Source organism: Phodopus roborovskii, unplaced genomic scaffold (genome assembly GCF_943737965.1).
Source record: "Phodopus roborovskii unplaced genomic scaffold, PHOROB, whole genome shotgun sequence".
NCBI classification, from domain to species: domain Eukaryota; kingdom Metazoa; phylum Chordata; class Mammalia; order Rodentia; family Cricetidae; genus Phodopus; species Phodopus roborovskii.
The window spans coordinates 51,742,406-51,765,465 of record NW_026126511.1 but is presented as its reverse complement, the minus strand read 5'-3'; the positions used below and the strand labels follow the sequence as shown (position 1 = coordinate 51,765,465).

The following is a 23,060-nucleotide window of genomic DNA, read 5'->3' as shown; positions in this document are numbered from 1 at the left end:
CAGGAGGTATCCCTAGTGCATGAACAGACTTCGGGAGCACATTCCCCATGAGGGATACTCTTTCAGCCTAGAGATATGGGGGAGGGCCTAGGCCCTACCTGAAATAACTTGACAGATTTTGATGATCCCTCGTGGAAGGCCTCTCCCTCCCTGGGGAGTGGATAAGGGATGGGATGGGAGGGAGAGGTTGGTAGGGAGCATGGGAGGACGGGAGGGAAAGGGGACTGGGATTGATATGTAAAATAAGATGATTTATAATAAAATATAAAAAAGAAAAAAATGAGATCATATTTTAACAGGAAATAGTATTATTCATGCACCACGCAGAAGTGCCTATGTAACTCTGATGAGCTATGTAACTCCTATGAGCTGCATTTTGCTTCCCAATATCCTTCCCTTGTTAGGTAAGATGCAGGGAACTTTATTCCAAATCTCCAGAGCTCCAAAGGGCCTGCTCTGTCTGTCAGAGTTTCGGGTACAGTGGCATAGAACAAAGCTCAAGAGAAGGATATGCAGTTCAAAACAACTGCCTTAATGCTCCCTGACACATAATAGCTATGGCTTTAGTAAAATGTGTAGAAGAAATGGTTTATTCAAGTGGTGTAGACACTTGAATTCAAGTGCTCTACACTTTTTACAAACTATAAGTGAAAAGGTAACCAATTTCATATTTGCCTTCATGGCCACATGACTTATTAATAGAGCTCTTCCTAGAAGCATGGTGAGTTCTAGAACATGGCCAAGGTGTGACCAGAGAGCATGGAGCACTGGTCTCTTTACTGGTGCGCCATTGGCTGTTATTTTCAAGTGTTCTCCTTCTACTCAGTAAAAAGGTGTTTACCATAAAGCACTAAGCCATGTTTTGAACCTTCACACATCTGTGTTTACTGGATCTTGATTGCACTGAGGGGCCAGGCCAAGCAATTAGCCTATGCCATACAGATTATTCACACAGTGACAAAGAGACATTCCTTGTCATTATACACTGCATTACTGCACAGACTGGTTTTGTTTGGTGCCTGTGGTAAGGCTGAAGGGAGATGTAAACAAATGTCTACTGACCCTAGATAAAGCACTTTCAACAGACCAATGAAAAAATTCACCCAAGCCTAGCTTAGTGAGTTTACCACACAACCTCTGAAGGATGGCCCAGGATCAAAACTAAAGCAGAAGTCTTCTAGAAGGAGTCAGGTCCAGAACTTTTCAACAAGCAAAAGGATGGAAGGCATTACTAAATAGAACTATAGGAAGTAAAGAAGATCCATATCTGGGGAGAAACATGACATACAAAGCAAGAAAGTTTGAGCAAGTGGCTTGTGTTGGCAGAGTCATGGAGAGAGCCTGTGGCCGGAGCGGACAGGCTATGCGGATCCCCCAGAAGACTGCTTAGAGGAAGAAGAGGACAGGCTGTGTGGATCCCCAGAGGACTGCATGGTGGTAGGAGAGGATAGCCTGTCTGGAACTCCTAGTCTGGGCTGAGTAGCTTGTAGGAAGACAAGAATGAAATTCATCTATGAGCAGAGGACATCCCTCCAGCCTACAGTAAGAAGAAAGGGAATTTGGAACCAACGGTTCTTTACATGTTGTCTGATACCAGCAGCAGCAGCCTTCCCGGGACATTGTTAGAATTGACATTCAGGCTCCCATTAACACTAAAGCACAATTTCTGGGGCTTTGGGGGTGAGGGATCTTTAGTGGGTGAGGGAGCCACCAGGAGGGCAGTGCTCTCAAGGGCCTGCAGCACCTGGCCTTTCTTCCTCTTTATGTGCTGCCTTAGGATGTGAGTGTTTTGCCTGCCCCTCCACCTGCATCACGGCCATCTAGATAGACCCCCATCAGAAATTCAATCAATAAATCCTCCTTGGCTCATGCAGGAGCTTCCAGAACTGTAACCTAAGTAAATCTCCATTGGGATGTCCTGATCCAACATCGAGGTCATAAGCCCTAATTGTCATTATGGACTCTTGAATAGGATTGCGCTGTTATCCCTAGGGTAATTTGGTCTGTTGATCAAAAATGTTTTGGGTCGATAAGATTATTAGTGCCTTGACTTGTAGGTCTAAGCTATAATCATTCAGAGGATTTTTTTTGTTCTCCGAGGTCTAAAGTTTATGTTTTGTGTATTATTACAATTGGATGTTATGTTAGGTAAAAATAAACTATGAGATTAAAGCTCCATAGTGTCTTCTCATCTTATTGTAACATTCCCACCTCTTCAAGGAAAGGTCAATTTCACTGATCAGAAATAAGAGACAGTTGAATCCTCGTTTAGCCATTCATTCTAGTCCCTAATTAAGGAATAAGTGATTTTGCTACCTTTTCATACCTCGACCGTTTAACTCAGTCACTGGGCAGACATTGTCTCTAATACTTGTAATGCTAGAGGTGATTTTTTTGGTAAATAGGCAGGATTCGTGTTTGCCTAGTTCCTTTTATTTCTTTTTACTCTTTCATTAAAGAACGCCTGTGTTGGGTTAACATTATGTAGGAAGTAATTTTTGCATGTATATTAACTAACAATGGTCATCCGGGTTGTTATAGGTTTGTGTATGGAGAATATAATTCTTGAAACTCATGCTAACAGTATTTCATCTATATGGAAATAGATTTAACCCAATTGTGAATATAGGAAATTGATGTGATTTTAGGTATTAGCTTATGTTAGGTGTTGAGCTTGAACACTTTCTTTGGTGGTTGCTTTTAGGCCAACTATGATTTATTATATAATGTCTTATTCACCATTTAAGATTATTCCCTATTCTTAAAGAGCTGTCCCTCTTTAGGCTATATTTCAAGCTTATGTTTGGATTATGGTTTCTTGAGGCAGGCTTAAAGTTGAACTGAAATTCTTTGCTGGGTAACCAACTATCACTAAGCTCGTTAGATTTTTCACCTCTACCTAGAAGACTTCCCACTATTTTGCTATGTAGACATGTTCATTCATTAAATTGCTTTTAGGTAGCTCATTTGGTTTCGGGGTCCCTAGCTAACATTCTCTTGGTTAGGGGTTTTCTAGTTAGCTCCTTATGAAAAAGGTACAAGGTCTAATCTTTGCTTTTATTGTACTTTAAACATGTCTTTCATCTCTCCCTTGCAGTACTGTCTCTAGCTCCTTAGAAAAAGTTTCTTTCATCAATACTCCATTTAGTTTAAATGTTTTGCTTTATCAACTTTTTTAGTGCATAGGGCTAGATTTAGTTCATAGTGCCTACTGAGCATGGAGTCTTCTGGGTGTAGACCAGAAGTTTAAGCTACGCTATTATTAATCCAAGCATACTTCCCAGTATTCTTACTTTGTTACGATTTGTCTCCTCTCATGAGTTTGTTTGTTGGAATTATGTATAACTATTTTGTTTAATTTGAGGAGGGTGGCGGGTGGTGTGTATGTACTTCATGGCTCTATTCAATTAAGCTCTCTATTCTTAATTTACTACTAAATCCTCCTTTGTCCTTTAGATTTCATAAAGGGTAGTGTATTGTTCTTAGTAAGAAAATGTAGCCCATTGCTTCCCACCCCATAGGCTACACCTTGACCTAATGTTTTTTTATGGGTGTTCTCTTGCTTACTTTTGTTCCTTTTTAAGGTTTGCTGAAGATAGCAGAAATGGGCTGAATTAGTAAGGGGTGGTGAGGTATAATGGGTTTATCAATTATAGAACAGGCTCCTCTAGATGGATATAAAGTACCGCCAAGTCCTTTGAGTTTTAAGTGTGGCCAGTAGTTCTCAGGCAAATAATTTTGTTATTTAATTATTTAAGTTTAAGGCTAAGCATAGTGGGGTATCTAATCCCAGTTTGGGTCTTAGCTGTGTGTTGAATAAACTAGAATTATTTTCGTTACTGAGTTTAGGTCCAATAATGAATTTTTACATATTAATTGAGTTTTAATTCTATTAGTTTAAGTTTAAAAACACATTTTATGTCGAGAATAATTAATTTGGGTTAATTGTATGACTGAGGTGCCTGGCACAAAATTTACCAACACTTTGTGAGATATGACTTAGTCAAACTTTCATTTATTGCTTAATTTTTATCACTGCTGAGACCCTTGAGGGTGTGGCTAGGCAAGGCTATTAGTATGTACTTGATACCCTCTCCTTAGAGTTTTAGTAAACTAGGAATTTGACACTGGGATAGGGAGACTTGCATGTGTAATTCTAGCTCTAATTAATTATAAGGTCAGGACCAAACCTGGATGAAAGACCAGCCATATTGTCAGGTATTGTCCTGGGCATGGTAGCTCCCTAGAGAATCACTTGTATGAATTCTGTGTTGTATGGACTGAAGAAATTGGAATCTAACATCAGCAGAGGAAGAGAGCAACATCAATAGACACACTTGCTCAAAAAAAAGTGAAGAGAGGTAGACACACCCTTTTTTCTTTGGTCCTCTTTGTATGTGAACCTCCTACTTTGAACATGCTGCTAACACTGAGGATAGATCTACCCCTCAATTAATGCCATCTGTGAATCATGCTAACAGATATACACAGAAGCATGTTGTTGTGGAACAATCTTTTTGTGCACTGTGAAGATATGTTGCTCTCATTTGTTTAATAAGAGCTAAATGGCCAATAGCTAGGCAGGAAGAGGTTAGGCAGGAATTGCAGATGGGGAGAGAGCTTTCTGGGATAAGGAAGGGCATGGTCACCAGGAGACATGGGGAGAAGCAAAATGAACATGCCATGCTGAAAAAAAGTTACCACTATGGGGTAGAGCATAGATAAGAAATATGGGTTAATTTAAGTTGTAAGAGATAGTAACAAACCAACTATCAGCTTAGCACTTATAATTAATAATAAGCTTCTGTGTGGATATTTGGGAACTGAAAGGTGGGACAGAGAAATTCTGCCAACAATGTCTTCTGGGAAATTCTGAATCTCATCAATCAGAAGGGACACATAAACATATCTTATGATCATGCCTAATTTCCATATAAAGAGTATAAGAAGGTCGTAATTCAACCCTAATATGCTATAACTAACCTATGTGCAACTGAAGGAAAATACCAACATCTATCCATTTCTAGCACCCTGTCTCATCACCTAAAGGAGTGAAGGGAAGTATGAAGCATGGTGATAGTGATGCTCACAGGCTATGGTTCCATGCTAAGCGAGAGAGAGAGAGAGAGAGAGAGAGAGAGAGAGAGAGAGAGAGAGAGAGAGAGAGAGAGAGAGCCATAATCTTAGGACAACAGAGAACAGAGTAATTCTGCACTCATAAGCAGACCCTGAACCACCATGTTAATAAATATTTATTTAATAAAATTTGTTTCACTTCAGTATCATGCCTACATTTCCAACAACAATAATAATGCTTTAAATAGATTGATGATGTTGGAAAAAAGAAAAATCAAAATTAATTTGAAGAAACAATATGAGCAAGGACAAGAGCCACTATGGTGAGGAAGGGTACATTATCACACCAGGAATTTGAAAAAAGCGCAACACAAACCCAAACAAATAAACAAAAGATGATCATGTCCTAAGAGTTTTATATGAAAAAGTTGATAATTCTCTATTATTCAGTCTTCTGAGTGAATCCTTTAACAGATTCTCTTTTCATTTTGAAATCTGTATTGATTGTCCAGCAGGCACTAGACATTCTCCTCGATTCCAGGGCTTCTACAGAACAAAGGCTGCCCTCTATGAACTACTTCTACTTGGGGGTCTCCCATGTGATCAACTCTTGTTAATAGAATTCTATTGGAGTATCTGATAGGGTGTGTCTCAGGTTTTTGTAGGCTCTCTCCTTCAACCTCATATGCCATTTGATCTTGACATCTCCACATCATTAGTAAGGGTTAGCCAGGAAACAATCTGCTAGGGCATGATTTCAGTGCAGTTCCAAATTATTCAGCACAGATCTCTCTTCCTCCCTAAAGACTTCCTTCTCATCCTGAACTCTTTCTTGTCTCCTCCCTAAGTGAACCCACATGGTCATGATACCACAGCCTAGTTGATCTTCACAAGCAACATATAGTAGAGGAGGCCATCGCTGCTCTAAACACACAAAACACAGACTCTGCAAAGACAGAAATGGTTCATTTGTAATAAAAATGGGAACAAACTGAGCAGATTTCAAAGCAAGGAAATATGTCAGTAATAAAAATAAAAAACAAAGTATTATATATATATTTTAAAATGTCAATATTTAAAGAGGAAATGAGAATTGTTTTTGCCCATTCGTCCAAAACTATTTTAGTTGTAAATTTCAATGGCTTTTTATCAGAAATGGCCAGGGAAAACAATGGAAATCAGTAAGTTCACACTCTAATTTAAAAAGGACAATGAAATACTTTATAAAATTTCCCTCAATTGTCTACTCACACTGAAATACAATAAGCTAGACCACATTCATGATCATAAGAAACTACCTCAATAAAGTTAAAAACAGAACTCACAGTTTAAGCTGCTGAAGTATTGGGAACTGAACTGGAGTAAGTCCTAATAAGAAAAGCACCTTCTGGGGCATGAAGAGACCAAAGTGTCCATGGACCCTCTCCAGACCCACTTTAATCCCATGCTGTCTCTAGAAGAGATGATTTCTTGAGTCACATCCAGACTCACAAAGCCAAAACCACGAGCCCAGGAAGAAGCATCTTACTAGAAGATTGAAGCTCTGCTGAAGAGCCTGACTGGTATGCACAGACTGACATCCTTCCCCCCCCCCCAATTGTTTACAATCAATTCTTCTCAGTTGATCTTCTACAACTTAGAATCTCAGTAAGCATTCAGATGGGACAAGCATCTAGGGATTCTCCCCACAATGTCCTTGACACCTATTTTCCAGTTGTTTTCCTTCTGGTACCCTAACCATCCAGGCAAACCATGGTCAAGTAGTGAGGGCACATGTGAGGCCCTATATTTAATCCCCAGCATGGCCACAACAAAAATATTATCTCTTGGAGCTTCAGAGGGGTGTAAGTAAGCTAACACTGATAGGACATATGATACGGGATTCAAGACTTAGTTAAAGATTCTGGTTTTTGTTATTGTTTTTTAAGGCTCAATAAGAGAATCCGCTTGTGTGTGCATATGTAGTGAGAGTAAATCGGGCCTACCTACCTATTCTAAGACACTGAAGTCTTCTAGGCACAGAGCTTTGTGATTTCTGTAGAAGGCCTATGGGATGTGACAGGTCTAAGAGAAGCTTGGAAATCCACGAGCATGGCAGGCAGTGATTTGGCAGAGCAGAGTTCTTCTAGAACCTTGCTATTTATGTTTCTGGTCTTATTGATGAGGACGTTGCTTTGTGAGTAGGTGATGAGGGTGGCAAGGGTGTGAGGATCTTTGTGTCTATCTCTCTTCTCGGAACAGAGATATTCCAGCCGCTTGGACTTCCCCGCCATGATGGGCCATCCTCCTGAGCAGTGAGCCAGAGAAATTTTTCTCTCTTGATTTGCTTTTGTCAGGGTATTTTGTCATAGCAATAGAAAATAAAGTAACACACACACACACATACACACATACACACACACACACAGTTATTTCCAGGAAAATGGATGGAGATTGTCATATTAAATTAAATAAACCAGACTCCTACAAGTACTGCATTTTTTTCTTATGTAAAATGCGGTTTTTTATTTACTTATTTACTTACTTATAATTAATTAATTCACTATTTCCTCTTCTTTTTGTTAGGGCTTAACAAGCGACTCCATTTTGATTCCTGCAAGCTTCACAGTTTTACAAAGCAAAGACCCTCCAGGCACCAAAAATGCATTGATGCATGTGCCAAAAGGCTGTGTTTCTGACTTCTCAGCGAGGTCGTCACAGGAGTCAAGGCAAATACAACAGGAAGCAGTAAAGGCAGCACACCTTTGCCCCTGGGCAATACCCTCAGATCTTGGGGATGAGAATTGGTGCTGGGCTGGGCTCCACCAAGCACTGGAGAGCTGAGATGTCTGTGAGGCACCCTCCAGTATAGGAGGATTTCCTCCCTAACCACTTGAGAGAGGAAGCAGAAAAGGGACAAATTGCAACAGCCACTACACTTCCTTCAGGCCTCACTCTTGGGACGTGGCGACCAACAGCAAGCAGCTTGATGGCAGAGAAGTGCCTTAGCAGAGGGATGCCTGCCACAGTCCAGGCACACCAGAGGTAACTCCAATGCTTGCTCTCCTACCCCTGCCAGGGGTCAATAAGGCCTTGATGCACACTCCCAGGAGTGTTGTGCCCCTTCGCTTGCCTCCCCCAAGTTTTTCCTAAGCTTTAGACAGTTTGTAGGCCTTAAAGATTAGGGCTTCTTAAAAACCATGTGGGGTATTCTAGAGGCCTTTGAGGTGGTGTAGAAGATGTCTTGGCTCTGACTCAAATTCGCCTGAGTCAGCAAGTGGTTGTCAATAGATATGGGAAAGGCCGGTGTGCTGATTCCGGGAAGAGATCCAAAAAGCTAGCACTTGGTGACCTGGCTTCCCTACGCAGTCTGGAATGCAGTGTGCAATGCAGTGTGCTGCTACTTCTGGGTTTAGGGAGGAAAACAGAAGGGCCAGAGGCCACCGACGTTGCTGAATTGAAAACACCTTCCTGCCGCCTCTACTGAACAGGGTCTGACTGAAGCTTCCTCTCACCTCTGCTCTAACCACTGAGGAGGGGCAGCCCAGGTCTGTATCTTCAGGCAGACCTTCTGCAGCGCCAGAGATCGGTCAGTTGCTGGTGACTCACACTTCCTCACCTCCTGAAATGACTTGTTTTGTTCTAGGGTAGATGGTCAGTGTGTCTGCGTGGGTTTGCATTTCTTCTGAAAAAACAAAACAGAAAAAGAATAGCTGGTGTGCGGTCCCCAGACTTTCTGCAGTTGAATTGTCAGAAGCCACCATGGGCTCTGTGAATTCCAGAGGTCCCAAGGCAGAAGCTCAGGTGGTGATGATGGGGCTGGACTCTGCTGGCAAGACCACTATCCTGTACAAACTGAAAGGGAATCCGCTGGTGGAGACCTTACCCACTGTTGGTTTCAATGTAGAGCCTCTTGAACCTCCTGGGCGTGTGTCACTGATTCTCTGGGACATTGGGGGACAGGCTCAGCTCAGGGCTACCTGGAAGGACTACCTGGAGGGCACTAACATCCTTGTGTATGTGCTAGACAGCACAGATGAAGCTCGCTTGCCTGAGGCAGTGGCTGAGCTCTATGAAGTCCTGGGAGACCCCAACATGGCGGGCGTCCCTTTCTTGGTACTGGCCAACAAGCAGGAGGCGCCTGATGCTCTTCCGTTGCTTGAAATCAGAAATAGGCTGGGCCTGGAAAGGTTCCAAGACAATTGCTGGGAGCTCCGGGCCTGCAGCGCTCTCACAGGCCAGGGACTTGAGGAAGCCCTGCAGAGCCTGCTGCATCTGCTGAGATCCTGATGAAATGCAGTGGGCTGGAACTCCAGGCTGCAGCAAGGCCAAGATCAGGGCCAGCCGCACCCCCTGAGCACCACAACAGCACCACAACCGCACCACAACCGCTTATCCTGGCTTCTATGAACAGGAAGGGCCAGCTGACCCTTCAGAAACTGCAGCCCAGTTCACCACATTAGAAATCCCTCTACTCTTGGACAGGATGTTTTCTTCTTAGGACTTTCTCTTGGTGGCACTTATGCTGAAAACCAACTGTTTTTTTTTTTTTTTTTTTTTCTTTTTTGAAAGAGGGAATATAGAAATTTTCCAAATGCCTCATACAACAGCTGAACACCAAGTGTGGATGCAACAGAGTTGGCCACAATACCTGTGGACCAAGTTTGCAAGTAAAAATAGTTTCCAAACCATATTTGAGTGTCACCCAGACCTATCACTGTGGTCAGGAGTGAAGCTTCCTGCTGGCCTCTGGGCACAAGCCACTGTCACTGTCCCTACAATTGTACAATAGGCTGGGCCGCATGTCACAGGGCCCTGGAACCTTCCAGAATTCACCCTGCTCTCCAACTCTGATTAACCCTTCTCTGTCCTACAGCCTATGTTGTAAAAAGATTATAAAATAAAACTCCACTTGTGCTCCCCTTTTCTGCTTTTGTAGCATGTATTTCCTTTAAAATGAGAAGGCTGGAAGATGGCTTAGCACTTGCTGCTAAGCCTAATGACCTGGGTTTGATCCCCAGAACCCACGGGATGGGAAGAGAAAACTAATTCCTACAAATTGTCCTTTGACTTCCACACATATGCTGTGGCACCTGCCCATACACACACACACACTCATACTCACATACATACATATACACACACATGCACACACACACACTCACATACATACATGCACACACTCACATACATACACACACACATACACACACTCACACACATACATGCACACACACACACTCACACACATACACACACACACATACACACACACACACACACAGGACAAGCAGGTGTCTCCCACCCTCCAAATAAGTAAATATTTTTTAAAAAATGTTTTCAATCTGATCAAGCTTGAGATGTAGTTTAGTGCCTTGAATGCATGCACAAAGTTTGGGGTTCAATCTCTAGCATTGGATTTGGGGTGCAGGACGTGTAAAGATCAAAGGTGAGTGCCTGTAATCCAGTGTTTGTGAGTCAGATATATGAGGAGGACCGTGAATTGAAGTCCAGCATGGGCTGCAAAGTAAAACAATAATAATAATAATAATAATAATAATAATAATAATAGTAAAACCGATCAGATGAGTTGATTTTTATGTAGAGAGTGGGAGCACTTAATTTGTGACAAAAACAAAACAAACCATCCCCTGGTGTGGTGCCACACAGCCCTGGGAAGGGGACAGTCTACATAGTGAGACCCTGAGAAAAGGGGAGGGGAACATAAACCAAGAAAGAAAGAGGAAGGAAAAGAGAGGAAGGGAGAAAAAGAAAGAAGGTTGAGGAAGGGCAGAAACAAGCAAGGCAACAAAACTCAACCAGCAAACCCCTGCTACCTGTGGACCAGAAGTTGTAATCTGAAGATCCTGGTCTCGTTGGTTGAATAAAGAGCTAAGTGACCAAGAGCTAGGCAGGAAGAGGTTAGGCAGGAGAGCCAAACTGAGAGGATGCTGGGAAGAAGGGTGGGGGCGGCTGGGAGTCGACAGCCAGATGTGGAGAGAAGCAAGATAAACATACCATACCATACCAAAAAAAAAAAAAAAAAATTCCCACAATGTGGTAGAGTGTAGATTAGAAATATGGGTTAATTTAAGTTGTAAGAGCTAGTTAGTAACAAGCCTAAACTATTGGCTGAACTTTTAGAATTAATAAGTCTCTGTGTGGTTATTTGGGGGTTGGCTGGTGGGACAAAAACTTCTATCTACATCACTCTACTCACTCCCTCATTATCCTTATTTTTCATATAACGTTCATTGGAGAAGGCTTGTCACGTTTTTTTGATCTCTTTGGTATATATATGAATCTTTTTTTTTTTTTTTTTTTTTTTTTTTGCTATCTAGGTAAGCTTGTGGAGCTTTCGAGCTTTCAGCTATAGGGATGTAATCAGGGGAGACCAGGAACTACCAGTTTCCTTGGAGGAGAGGGAACCTGACGTAGGTTTCAGCTGCAAACCATCCCTGTCCTGAAGAAATAAGTGTGTTTTTCTGTGAATAAAGGTCATTAGCTCACAGAGGTGGTGACCTCATTTGCTAGGTGAGTCAGGTGAACTTTAGGTGACAAATGGTTTCCACCAGGCTCTTTTGCTTGGGGACTGACATCACTGCCTTGAGGACAGGAAAGGCTGTGTCTTCCTGTCCACCCTTGCTAACTCTAGGGCAGCTGCCTGCAGTGTGCTAGGGCCTAGCCCAATGATTGCTCAAAGTAACAAACTGTCTTGCTCAGCTGGAGCCTTACTCTCATTATGTTTCCCCTCCAGGCAATGATGCCAGGATCTGTGAGCTTTTCCTTTCACTCACATGGGAAAGGGTGCAAGGCCACAGTGAGTGTCTGGGGGAAGAAAGGGGGTGGGGTGGGGTTTGAAGGGCTCTGAATTAGGAAGACAGACCATGGTCAGTGTTACCAGCAAGACTGCAACAAACACTGAATTTGAGACTCACCCTGAGCTCAGCCAAGGAAAGCTTTCTCGGGTGTGAAGGCTGGACCTGGCGTCTCTTTATAAGGCTCATAACTGCAGAAGTGCAGAGAAAATCACAACTTTAGGGGGTGGAGAGTGTGTTATTTTTACCAAATGGTCTTGACTTCCACTCCTCTAATACTTTCACCATCAAGGGACTTGGGCTCTGCAGCAACAGAATGAGCACTTTAAAATTCTCCCTGAAGGCTGGGAGATGCTCAGCAGGGAAGATGCTTGCTGCTCTTGAAGAGGACCCAAGGCTGCTACTCTGCATCCTCATTGGCAGGCTCCCCATCACCTGTAACTCCAGGTCCAGGGGAGCTGACACTCTCTTCAGGCCTCTTGGGCACCAGGCACACATATAATACATATACATACATGCAGACAAACACTCATATACAGTAAAAATGTATCTTTAAAAAATTCAGACAGGGTTTCTCTGTGTAGCTTTATATAGATCATGTGGCCTTGAACTCACAGAGATCCACCTGCTTCTGCCTCCCCAGTGCTGGGATTAAAGGCATGTGCCACCACCAGCCAGCACAAAAACCCCTTTTAGAGACTTCATACAGTAACTGGTGGGAGCAGACGCAGAGACCCACAGTCAAACATTAAACAGAGCTCATGGAATCCTGCTGAAGAGGACAGGGAAGGATTGTATGAGCCAGTGGGGCCAAAAGACACCACAAAAAAACAGTTCACAGAATCAACTGTCTTGGGCTCAAAGGGGCTCACAGACACCAACAATCAGAGCCTATAGGGTTCTGACCTAGGGCCTCTGCATTTATGTTGCAGTTGTGTAGCTTGGTGTTCCTGTGGGACTCCTAACAGTGGGAGTTGGGTGTCTCTGACTCTTTTGCCTCCTTTCAGGACCATTTTCCTCCTCCTGGGTGCTTCATCCAGACTTCAGATGAGGGGCTGTGCCTCGTCTTATTGCAACTTGATATGCCATGTTTGGTCTATATCCCTGGGAGGCCCACCCTTTTCTGAAGAGAAAGGAAGAGGATCCAAAGGACAGGGGAGATGAGGGGAAGGACTTAGAGGAGAGGAGGGAGGGGAAACTGTGGTCAGAATGTAATATAATAAATAAAAAACTTTTAAATTCTGCCTCAGCTCTCAAGCTAAGTCCTGCTAACAAACCCTCCCCTCTCCCAGTCTGACATTTTTGCAGGTTGTTCCAGGTATGAAATCATAAGCCCGAACAAACCAGGTCTCACAGAAGCCCTTTCAATTGCTCAAATAAGAAGAGCCTTTGTGGTTGTAAATGGTTTCTCGTTTATTAACTTGACATCACAGTGCTTCAAAAGTTTTACCCATTTTGGGATTCCACAAACTTCCGTTCCAGGTGCTGTGGTGTTGACTTAATTGAGAGCAGGAATGAATAACATAAAGAAACAAAGTAGCAATGTTTCTGGTCTATGAGAAATCTGATAGAATCGCCACCAAAAGGAAGCTGCAACCCGTCTTCTAGCTACATCAGTGCTGTCTAAATGCCGGGAACTGTGTTGCTCTGGGCTTGAAGTCCATCAGAAAGAACTCCACTCCCCACCAACGAGGGGCCTCAGGCAGGGTACTTAGCCCATTTCTCAGCAACTGCCTCATGGAAATGCCAACAGAAGGCAACCAAGAAGGTTCTAGTGAGAAATGAGATAATACATTCATCTCATCAACCTGTATTGTTTTTGTTTGTTTGGTTGGTTTGGCTTTTCGAGACAGTTTCTCTGTGTAGCCCTGGCTGTCCTGGAACTCTCTCTGTAAACCAGACTGGCCTCAAACTCACAGAGATTCACCTGCCTTTGCCTCTCCAGTGCTGGGATTAAAGGCATGCACTGCCACAACCTGGCTCAACCTGTACTTTTTTTTTTTTTTTTTAAGACTTTAAAAAAAAATTACATGAAGTGTGTGTGTGTGTGTGTGTGTGTGTGTGTGTGTGTGTGTGTGTGTGTGTGTGTGTGACATGTGAACAGTTCCTCATGAAGACCCCAAGGAGGCTTCAGATTCCCTGGAGCTGAAGTCACAGGCCATTGTGAGCTGCCAGACCTGTAACCCTAACCCTCAAATTCTCGACTTGGCTCAAAGGACTTAACATGTAAGCCAAATAAACTCTTTCCTCCCCAAACTGCTTTTGGTCATGGTTTTATCACAGTAGCAGCAAACTAAGGCAAGGTTGTTTTACATTCCAAAGGATTTATCATAGCAGATTTTGGATCATATACAAAGGAAGGCAATAAATAGATCTTTAGGGGGGCTAAAGACACCCCAAGATCATTAGGCTCTAGAACTGCAACATTCCAAGATGCCGACATCAATGCAGTTGTACTCAGCCAATTAGTCTTTGTAGACAGCTTTTTTCAGTGATTCCTACTCACAGTTCCCCCCCCTCCATTGGCATGGCATTGTGACCTGATGAGGCATATTGGAAGATGTGGGGAGGAGAGAGGAGTGTTAATTCCAGAAAACTCAAGGTTCCAAACACTTCAGCCCTATGTAAGCAGAGGGTGTTTTGTTTTATTTTGTTCTGTTTTGTTTTAAACAGAATCTTGTGTAGCTCAAGCTGGCCTCAGGCTTGATGTGCAGCCAGCATTTGTCAGTTTTAGCATCTTTGTTTGGGGTATCATTAGGGAATGACACATTGTCTCTGAAGGCAATTTTTGCTTTATCAGTTGTGTTGAAGTTTCTAGACTCTGAGTCAGCCTGAAGGGCAAACCAGATCTTTGCCTTCTCAGACCCTCTTACCTCCCTGTTCTTTCTGTCTTCCTTTTTGACCCAGGAGGCAAAAGAAGGGGCACACCACAAACCCCTCCTGTTAGGCACGAGAGGGTCAAATTCTTCAGGGCAGTCAGATGATGGTCGCTGGAGGGAATCTGTTGGTTGTTTGTTCAGTCACAGCTAGGTCACAAGGCTCTTACACAAGTGTGTGGCCTCAACTTGGGCCTGGTTTCCTATAAGCCAGGGATGACTAAGCAGCTTTGGGAGGACCTCAGGGTCAGTCTCTTGCAGATCCTCCTCTGGCCCTTTGCAATGAGCATGTAGATAACACCAGATCGGATTCTGTGGCTGCCATGCCTCTGGTAGGACAAGCACATAGTTATTAATGCCTAATACTGGGGCAGGGGTAGGGTTTCTTCAGAGAAGCTGAAGAAGGAACATTATTGTGTTATTAGCCTAAGTAGTGACATGCATACACACTTGATTGTATGGTCTCCCCAAACCTCATCAGGCAGGCAATGAGGGAATTAAAAGAAGGAAAAGAAAAGACAATTGGAAGAAAAGAAAAGAAGTATTTCATAAAAGCCAAAAAGCAGAAGAGAGAATCACAGGTTTGAGATGAACCATGGCATGTGGAAACAGTTCACAGGGCAAAAAGCCAACACACTCAGATGTCCCAGGTGTGGACACTGTGGGTACATGAGGCTCAGCAGGCTTCCTCTGCAGCACACACCAGTCTCAGGGGAAGCAGCATTAACCCCTCTAATGTGGGCACATGTGAGAAGTTTCTACCCGGGTTTAGAGCCAGGGCAGAGATGTTCAGCAACTTGAGTGTGTCACACACATCATTTGAGCTTCAGGAGCACGTCTCCAGAGATCACACTCTCATGTGACACAGGACTTAGGCTCCTAAATCAGGATGTCTTAGGACTTGCCGCAGGAAGGACCAAAGTGTGGTCAAAGCCAGAGCCGGTGGAGTCTGGATGGAGAGCACCTCGGCCCATCCTCTCATTTCACTCTGACAGCAGCTGCCCCTCTGTTGCTGTTGTTTCTCCTCTGGTGGCCTTGCCCAGATGAGTGAGTACAGGGGATGCACATAAGAAACGGAGACGTGAGAGGAAGTTCGTGAACTGACCAGAGGCTGCCGGGACCTTTCTCACTGAGCTCTAGTGTGTGACAGAAAGCACATGTGCCCCACACCAGGACTGAGATGCTGACCAGGTCAACACTGCCATTTGAAAGTCTCCAGATGATAATCCCTGGCTATATCCACAGAGTTCACAAAGTACTTCCCCCTTTCCCATCTTCCATTTTTCATACAGAAAAAAGAAAAAGTATGCAAGCATCAAAGTGACACCAAACTTCTCCATAAACAGTAACTCTGAACTCCAGTGTTATCAAAAGTGATATAAGAAGGCCTTCAAGATTGTAGGGACAATGTAAACAGCAAGCCTATGTGACAATCCGTAAATAAAAGGCAGGTAGATTCTGAGTCAATGCTGGTGTGTCAATAACTGAATGGATAAGTCCATGAAGGGGAAGGCACAGCTTTACCTTACAAGAGAATGACAATTCATAAGTGTAAAAGGAAGGAGGGAAACAGAAAGTTGCCCTAGAATACCCTGGTGATAACTGCTGCTGGAAAGCTTCATCAGTGGATGCTTAAGTTATATGGTGAAAGTCTGTAGATAAACCGGATATTTGTACAACCTCAAAGTCTGTTTAATAATACCTACTGTTCGCAGAAATCATTAAGCCAGATATGGCGGTGCACTCCTAAAATCTCACCATTTGGGAGGAGGAGGTGTGAACGATAGGAGTTCAAAGACCACCCTGGGCCTCATAGCAAGTTTGAGGCTAGCTTGGGCTACATGAGGCCCACCTCAAAAACAAACAAAACAAAACAAAAAATGTTGTTATGGGGAGCCCACCAGAGATGACCACTCAGACATAGTTTATAGTCAATTGAAAGTCCTTATTCTAAACAGCTGGGATTACACTCAGGTATTTGGGACTCAAGTGCTTAAGGTAAAGGATTTTTAAAGGCCAAAGCCATATCCTGGTATCTAGCTCTGCAGGTGCAGGGGGAGACTTTGCTCAAGCAAGCAGTTTAACAGAAACTAAGGGAAGTCAGCTGGGGCATCTTGACCTCAGGTTCCTAGAATAGAGTTGGGTAGTTTTCCACAGGGCTCTCCATCAAGGAGATAAAACTCTAGAACCTAAAGTGGTCTCAGCAAGAATGCAAGATGGAGGAATCTCTGCACTATCTTGCACTGTCAGAGTGTTTTTCTCTGCACTGTCTTGCACTGTCACGGTGTTTTAGTGGGAAAATGCATCACAGCATCAACTAAAAAGCCAGATCTTGCCTGAAAGAAATGAAAGACATGGTTTATTCTGGAGCCAGATATGAGTGACCATGATGCAAAAACAGATTTCAGTCTCCCAAAAATGCCATGATCCAGTAAGGCAGTGATTTCATGAGCTTTTTATGATAACCAAACAAAACCATAAATCAGGACAGTTTTCAAACGCATTGATGGGTACATCAAGTAGGTGGGTTATAGCAAGCTGGGGAAACTGTAATAGCCTTGGGTTCTGTTTGACAACACTCTTAGCTCTTCAATCGGTGGGAAACTAAGGTTTTTGTTTTCATTCTAAAGGTCTTTGTCTGTTTCTCAGGTATTAGGTTTGGCCTTATCTGTTAGTCATGGGATGCTAAATCTAATACAGAGCAGGGTGAGGAATGGCCCAAAAGAAATTATAGTTAGGTTCTGGACCTGCAACATGCCACCCTGTCCACATCACAGGGGTTTTAATCAGTCAGTTGGCCTTTGTAAACACAACTTCTATCCAGGAATTCTCATTCACTCCGGTAACAAGTCCAGTGGGTTCATGGCCCCTGATTTGATGCATGGAGAAAGGCATACTACCCCTGCAATGTCCTCACCCCAACTCCATGACTCACTCTACCTCTGAGGAAAGCCTCAGACAAACTCAACAACATTCTTTATAATGTGAGAAACAGAGAAAGACTGAAAATCCAACCTAGATTAGAGGACTCAACAGGGACGCAACACAGAATCCTGGAAGAACAGGATGGAATTTTTGAAGACAATGGTGGAACCTAGCTTGTAGAGCAGAAAAGCACCAAGCATGGAAGTTAATTACCTACTTCTGGCACCTGTACTGTGGCTGTGTGAGATGGCATGAGGGGGGTTGGGTAAAGCCATAGGGTAGAACTCTACACAACTGGTCTGCTTCTCTTGTGAGTCACTTTAAAATAAAAGCACGCATACACACAGCTTATGGAGAGAATTATTTCCAACCTACAATTTTATACCCAATCAAACTATGAATGCACTGTGATGACAAAACAATGTCAGTTTTCAGACATGAAAGGTCACATGCTTCCTTACTTCCTCAAAAGAATAAACCAAGGTGAAGACAATGATTCAGGGAACACTAAAGTCAACACTAGAGAAAGTCAGCGTGTTTCTAGAACAAAGCTATGCAAAGGCCCCAGAGCAACCAGTGTGAATGGGAACCAGAGAACTAATGTTTCCTAGGACACTTCTAACCTACCAAACACCTCCTTACTTAATTATACCAGTAAAATTTTCAGCTTGATTTTTAAAAATTTTTATTTTAAAATGTGTGTTTGTTTGCATGTATGGATGTCTTCAACATGGCTTGTGCTCACAGAGACCAGAAGAGGACATAAGGGCCCCTATAATTGGAGTTACATATGGTTGTGAGCAGCCATGTGGGTGCTGGGAACCAAACCTGGATCCTGAGCAAGATGAGAAGCCAGTGAGTGCTCTTAACCTCTGAGCTATCACTCTAGCTCTGCTTTCATTTTTGGGACGAAGTCTCAGTCCATAGACCACCCTGACTCAGTATCTGAAGAGCTGGGATAATAAGTGTAATTATAAATCTACCAATCTAAGTAACTTTTTCATTTTTTTCCTATGCTGGGAAAGAACCCAGGACCCTCATTGCTCAGCACAAGCTTTCAGTTTTGATAGAGTTTGGAGATGGATTATGGATACACATGTAGAAAACTAGCAGAGAGAGAGAGAGAGAGAGAGAGAGAGAGAGAGAGAGAGAGAGAACCTGAGAGGAGGAAATTGTACTAAACAGAAATATAACCCTAAATAGCTCAGTTGCAAACAACATTTGCGTAGTCATAAGAAGGTAAACACTAAGTATTCATTTAACCAAATGCCTATTTTGGGAAAAGGGAAGAAGGAAAGTTTGTGTTAGAAGAGAAATGAAAGTTAACTCTTGTCTTTCCAGGTAAGGATCTAGAAATTACTGTCCTTGGGGGTCTCAGCTGGAAGGTGAGCATGGCTTCATTGTGTCCTGTCATCCTGTGGAATGACAGAGAGAATGGTGGTAAATGTGAACACCTAAGGTATTCAGATTCCCTGTAGTCATAGCAAACTAGTGGGGACTGAATGACAGCCAAGGTGGAGTGGGCACAGGCTGGGTAGATGGGCCAGACAGGGCTGGGTCAGGAGGAGATGGGCTCAGGTTCCATGTCAGCAGGGGTCAATCCAAGTCCATGCCATCTGGGGCAGAGTGCAGCCCCATATCAAAGCAGCTGACACCATCATGAGGTGGCAGTGGCCTGGTTCCCTGAAACCAGTGGAGCCGGAATGCTGAGTGACTTGGAAAAGTGGGTCCCAGGTTCCAGCAAGCTTGGGAGATGGACAAAATAAAACAGATTTTCCAGTGTCGGACATGTCAGAGCTTTTGAAATGAGGGTCATAGCCACTGTAAGACAGTTAGGGAAAATGATGCAGTGTTGAGGAAGATCATGAGACTCCATAGGGAACAGAACACTGGACCAGAGAATGGACAGCACTTTCTAGATGAGGGATGTGGCACAGTGGATGGGCATTAGCAAGAAAATGATCAGGATTTTGTTTTGCTTTGCTGCATTGCTAAGCAAGCGCTTTGTCAGCCGTTGAGCTGCATCCCCACAGCTGGCTCTAGTATTTGGATGACTTCACCACCAATCACCAATGCTCTATCCAACAGGTTGGATCTAATTCAGGTCTCAAGGCCAAAAGATAAGTGAGGGACAAGATGAGGGAAAGAATGTGAAACTACCAACAGTGGCACTTGTGAAACCTGCAGCCATCCAACAGGAAGGTGGGAACCAGGGGCCTCATAGACTAAGGCGATCACAAGTCTACACAGGTGCCTGCAGGTCTGCACATAACCAAGATCACACCACACTACCCCATCACCAGCCTGGCAATGATGGGGACAGCTGAGGAAGGGACTGTGTGAAATACAGGGAGTGACTTCCTGTCCCACACTCCCTCTCCTCAGGAGCTTCCACTTCAGTTTCCAGATTCTATGGCCTCTCGTGGGATTTCCTGGACCGGAAATGTCTCCATCCAGCTGAAGAAGTGACACTCTGATGAATCAAAGACAGACTCCTTAAGACACTAACACGGGAGGCTGGCAAGATGGTTCAGTGGGTAGAGTGCCTGTCCCAGAAGCAAGAGGTCCTGAGCTTGGATACCATCATGCACATAGAAAAGCGGCCATGCTTACCCAAAGCGGCACTCACTCTTAGCAGCCAAGTGACTCTCCAACCCTGACACATGGACTAGGTGCCCTTCTCTGAAGAGCTGGCTTTCCATGAGTGATTCCAGCAACTTCTGTCTTTGCCTTGCAAGTCCAGCTGAAATTTTGCTGAAATGCATTGACCTACTGACTTTATCCCATGGTAAAAGTCTGATTCTCATGCCCTATATTTTCCCTCAATCTCAGCTTCCTAGACCTGCACAAGAGCACAAGACCCTTGCCCATCAGCCATGTTGGAGTATATCCATTGGATAGAGATGTAGACACCAACAGGTACCTTGTGGAGAACACAGAGTAGGCAAGGGAGTCACCAAGACCTTTCGGGCCTTCAACACTTGGTCATGAGCCAGCTCTAACTCCCTATTATCTGAGAGGAAAAGGAAGCTGCTCCAGCATGAGGCCCCATGTTTTGGAAGCACTATCTGTACTATGTGGCATTTTGGCAACAGGTTGCCATCAGCAGGATAAACTGATTGTCACCCAGAACTCCTTTGAGAGGGCCTCCATCTTCAGCACTGGCCTCACCTTCTGAGAGGGAGGGTGTCGGGTAAGTGTATGGAGCCTCTCTAGACTAACTTCCAGTGTTGGGTTTTGATTCTTGGAGGCACATAATTTGACAAATATCTCAGACCCATCTGTGTTGTACTCTGGGTTCTGAGCAGCCAGCTTTGAGTACCTGGGAGGGCACCAGAAACTCCTCAGTCTTGATGGTGTCTGTCTGTCCTTCTGGGCTGCACAACAGGAATGGGAGTCGCCTGCCTGGGCACAGCTTCTGCCTCTTGGTGGCCATGGAAGTGATGGTGAAGGAGACGCCCTTGGGCCAGAGCACGGTAGTCTCTGAGAGATGGGTCCCCCTCTTGGTCCCATCATTGCCAGCTTTCATGACCTGTGTGGCCTGTGAAACTTCAGGGTACCCTGCTGTGGAAAATTGGAGAAGCCAGGACCAGGGAAGGAGGCTCTCCCGCTTAGGGATTCTCTTCTCCAGACTTAGAGCTGTCCCCTGGTCCTCTGCTGACTGGGTCAGGGAGCCACTGACCCCTCTCCCTTTACAGGTGTTCTGAGTTTCCGCCCACCACATGAAGGCAGTGATGATGGGTACAGGACTTGTTCTGTGGGCTGACTGAAGGCGACAGAACTGTGTGAGCCAGAAGGGGAAGAGCTTAAGGAGTGAGGGGTTTGATGTGCTCATTCTCACAGGAGCACACGCTAAGAACTGTTCCAGCCACCCAGGAGAAGGCAGAGAGCCAGGGGAGCACGCCTCTGCTGGGCTCACTGGTAGAGCAATTCCAACCTGGACCTGCTGCACACACCAGGCTCTGACTCTGTGACAGTGGATCCAGATCCCATCTCCCATGCCTGTGGCATCAGGTGGGCCTCTCAGTTTTCACTGCCAAGTTCTTTGGTAGATAGAATAAGATAACTGTCCTCTGGGTTCATGTGATTAATGAAGGCTGGACAACACGCTGAACACAAGTACTTTGAAGAGGAACAGGTCTGTGCCTGGGCTCTAACAACAGTCAGGCTTTCCTTGGATGCCTGCCAGCCTGGCACCCCAAAGCCATCACTTTCCCTCCCCCCTTAAAAACTGCCTAAGACATGGCATTGGCAAATGAATAATGAGCATGTGGCTTATGCAGAGGGCACCCTACACCCAGAACCCAAGAGCCCACAGGGTGTTGGGGAAAGGCCCAGTCTCTGGAGATTTTTGAGCTCAGACCTTGGAAGAACCAATGTCCTCAGATCTCACTGCCCTTCTACCCTTCCCCTAAAGACTCCAGATGCTAAAAATACCCTGGCCACCTGCTGCCAGGGACACCTTAAATAACCAGTCTGCTAAATGCAGAATCCCAGCCAGACCTGCTTCAACCCCCCAGGTTAAGTTTACTTCTCCCCAGCCAGGCAGTTACCAGCAGCTTTCCCTACTGCCTAGGAGGAGGATAGAGGCAGGGAGGGCAGTGCCCAGAGCCAGCCAGACCAGCTTGAACTTTCTGGAGCCAAGGTGCCAAGGGGTGTGGGGCTATCTGGGAGAGAGCTACTGGGGAAGAATTCTCCATGGAAAGGAGCAGGTGAGGCCACAAGAAGCAACTGCTCTACAGTATTAGAATAAAATCTGTACCACCATAAATTGTCACTCCGTGCTGTCTTGTTAACCTGCAGCCACCAGATGTCACTGTTCACAAGGAACACAGTATGTGTGGTTAGATCCCTGGACAGGAAGTGGATTAATGGAGACAGCTCTTGCTTGCCCTGGGCACTCAAGGGCACATGGGAGAAAGCTGCTAACTGCTTCCAGTCCTAACTAAATCCCACTCACACAACCCTAAACCAAAACACAACCAAGAATGAACAAATGTCAATTCACTTTCATTCTTAACACAGAATCATAGATGAGAAATGAGAAAGGAACAAAGAAATTTTAATGGGCTTTTCAGAAAAAGGTTTCATCAACAAAGACACTTTTGGGGATGTGACAGAGGGTGCAGAGTATATTTGAAAATGTGAGGATCCCTGAGAATGTTCTAGAAAACCATAGTTTAACAACTAACTGCAGTCAGGCCAGGCATTGTGGCACATACCTTTGATCTCAGCAGTCTGGAGGCAGAGATAGGCAGATCCCTGAGTTTGAAGCCAGCCTGGCCTACAGAGAGTTTTCCAGGACTACACAGAGAAATCCTGTCTCAAACAACAACAACAGAGGACCAGTAAATGCTGTCAGTCAGCTGCATGTTCCAATCAGTGA

General features: G+C 44.3%; 1 protein-coding gene across 1 annotated transcript; it reads left to right on the top strand.

Annotated features, from left to right (window-relative positions):
- The first annotated feature begins 7,872 nt into the window (after nt 1–7,872).
- On the top strand, nt 7,873–9,972 carry Arl11 (ADP ribosylation factor like GTPase 11). The gene has a single exon (XM_051195565.1). It carries the CDS (start codon nt 8,707–8,709, stop codon nt 9,343–9,345), a length of 639 nt encoding a protein of 212 aa, XP_051051522.1. The 5' UTR covers nt 7,873–8,706; the 3' UTR covers nt 9,346–9,972.
- The last annotated feature ends 13,088 nt before the right edge of the window (nt 9,973–23,060 follow it).

Coding starts and splice junctions, on each gene's coding strand:
- Arl11 (XM_051195565.1), top strand. CDS start 8,707: ATGGTCAGTGTGTCTGCGTGGGTTTGCATTTCTTCTGAAAAAACAAAA.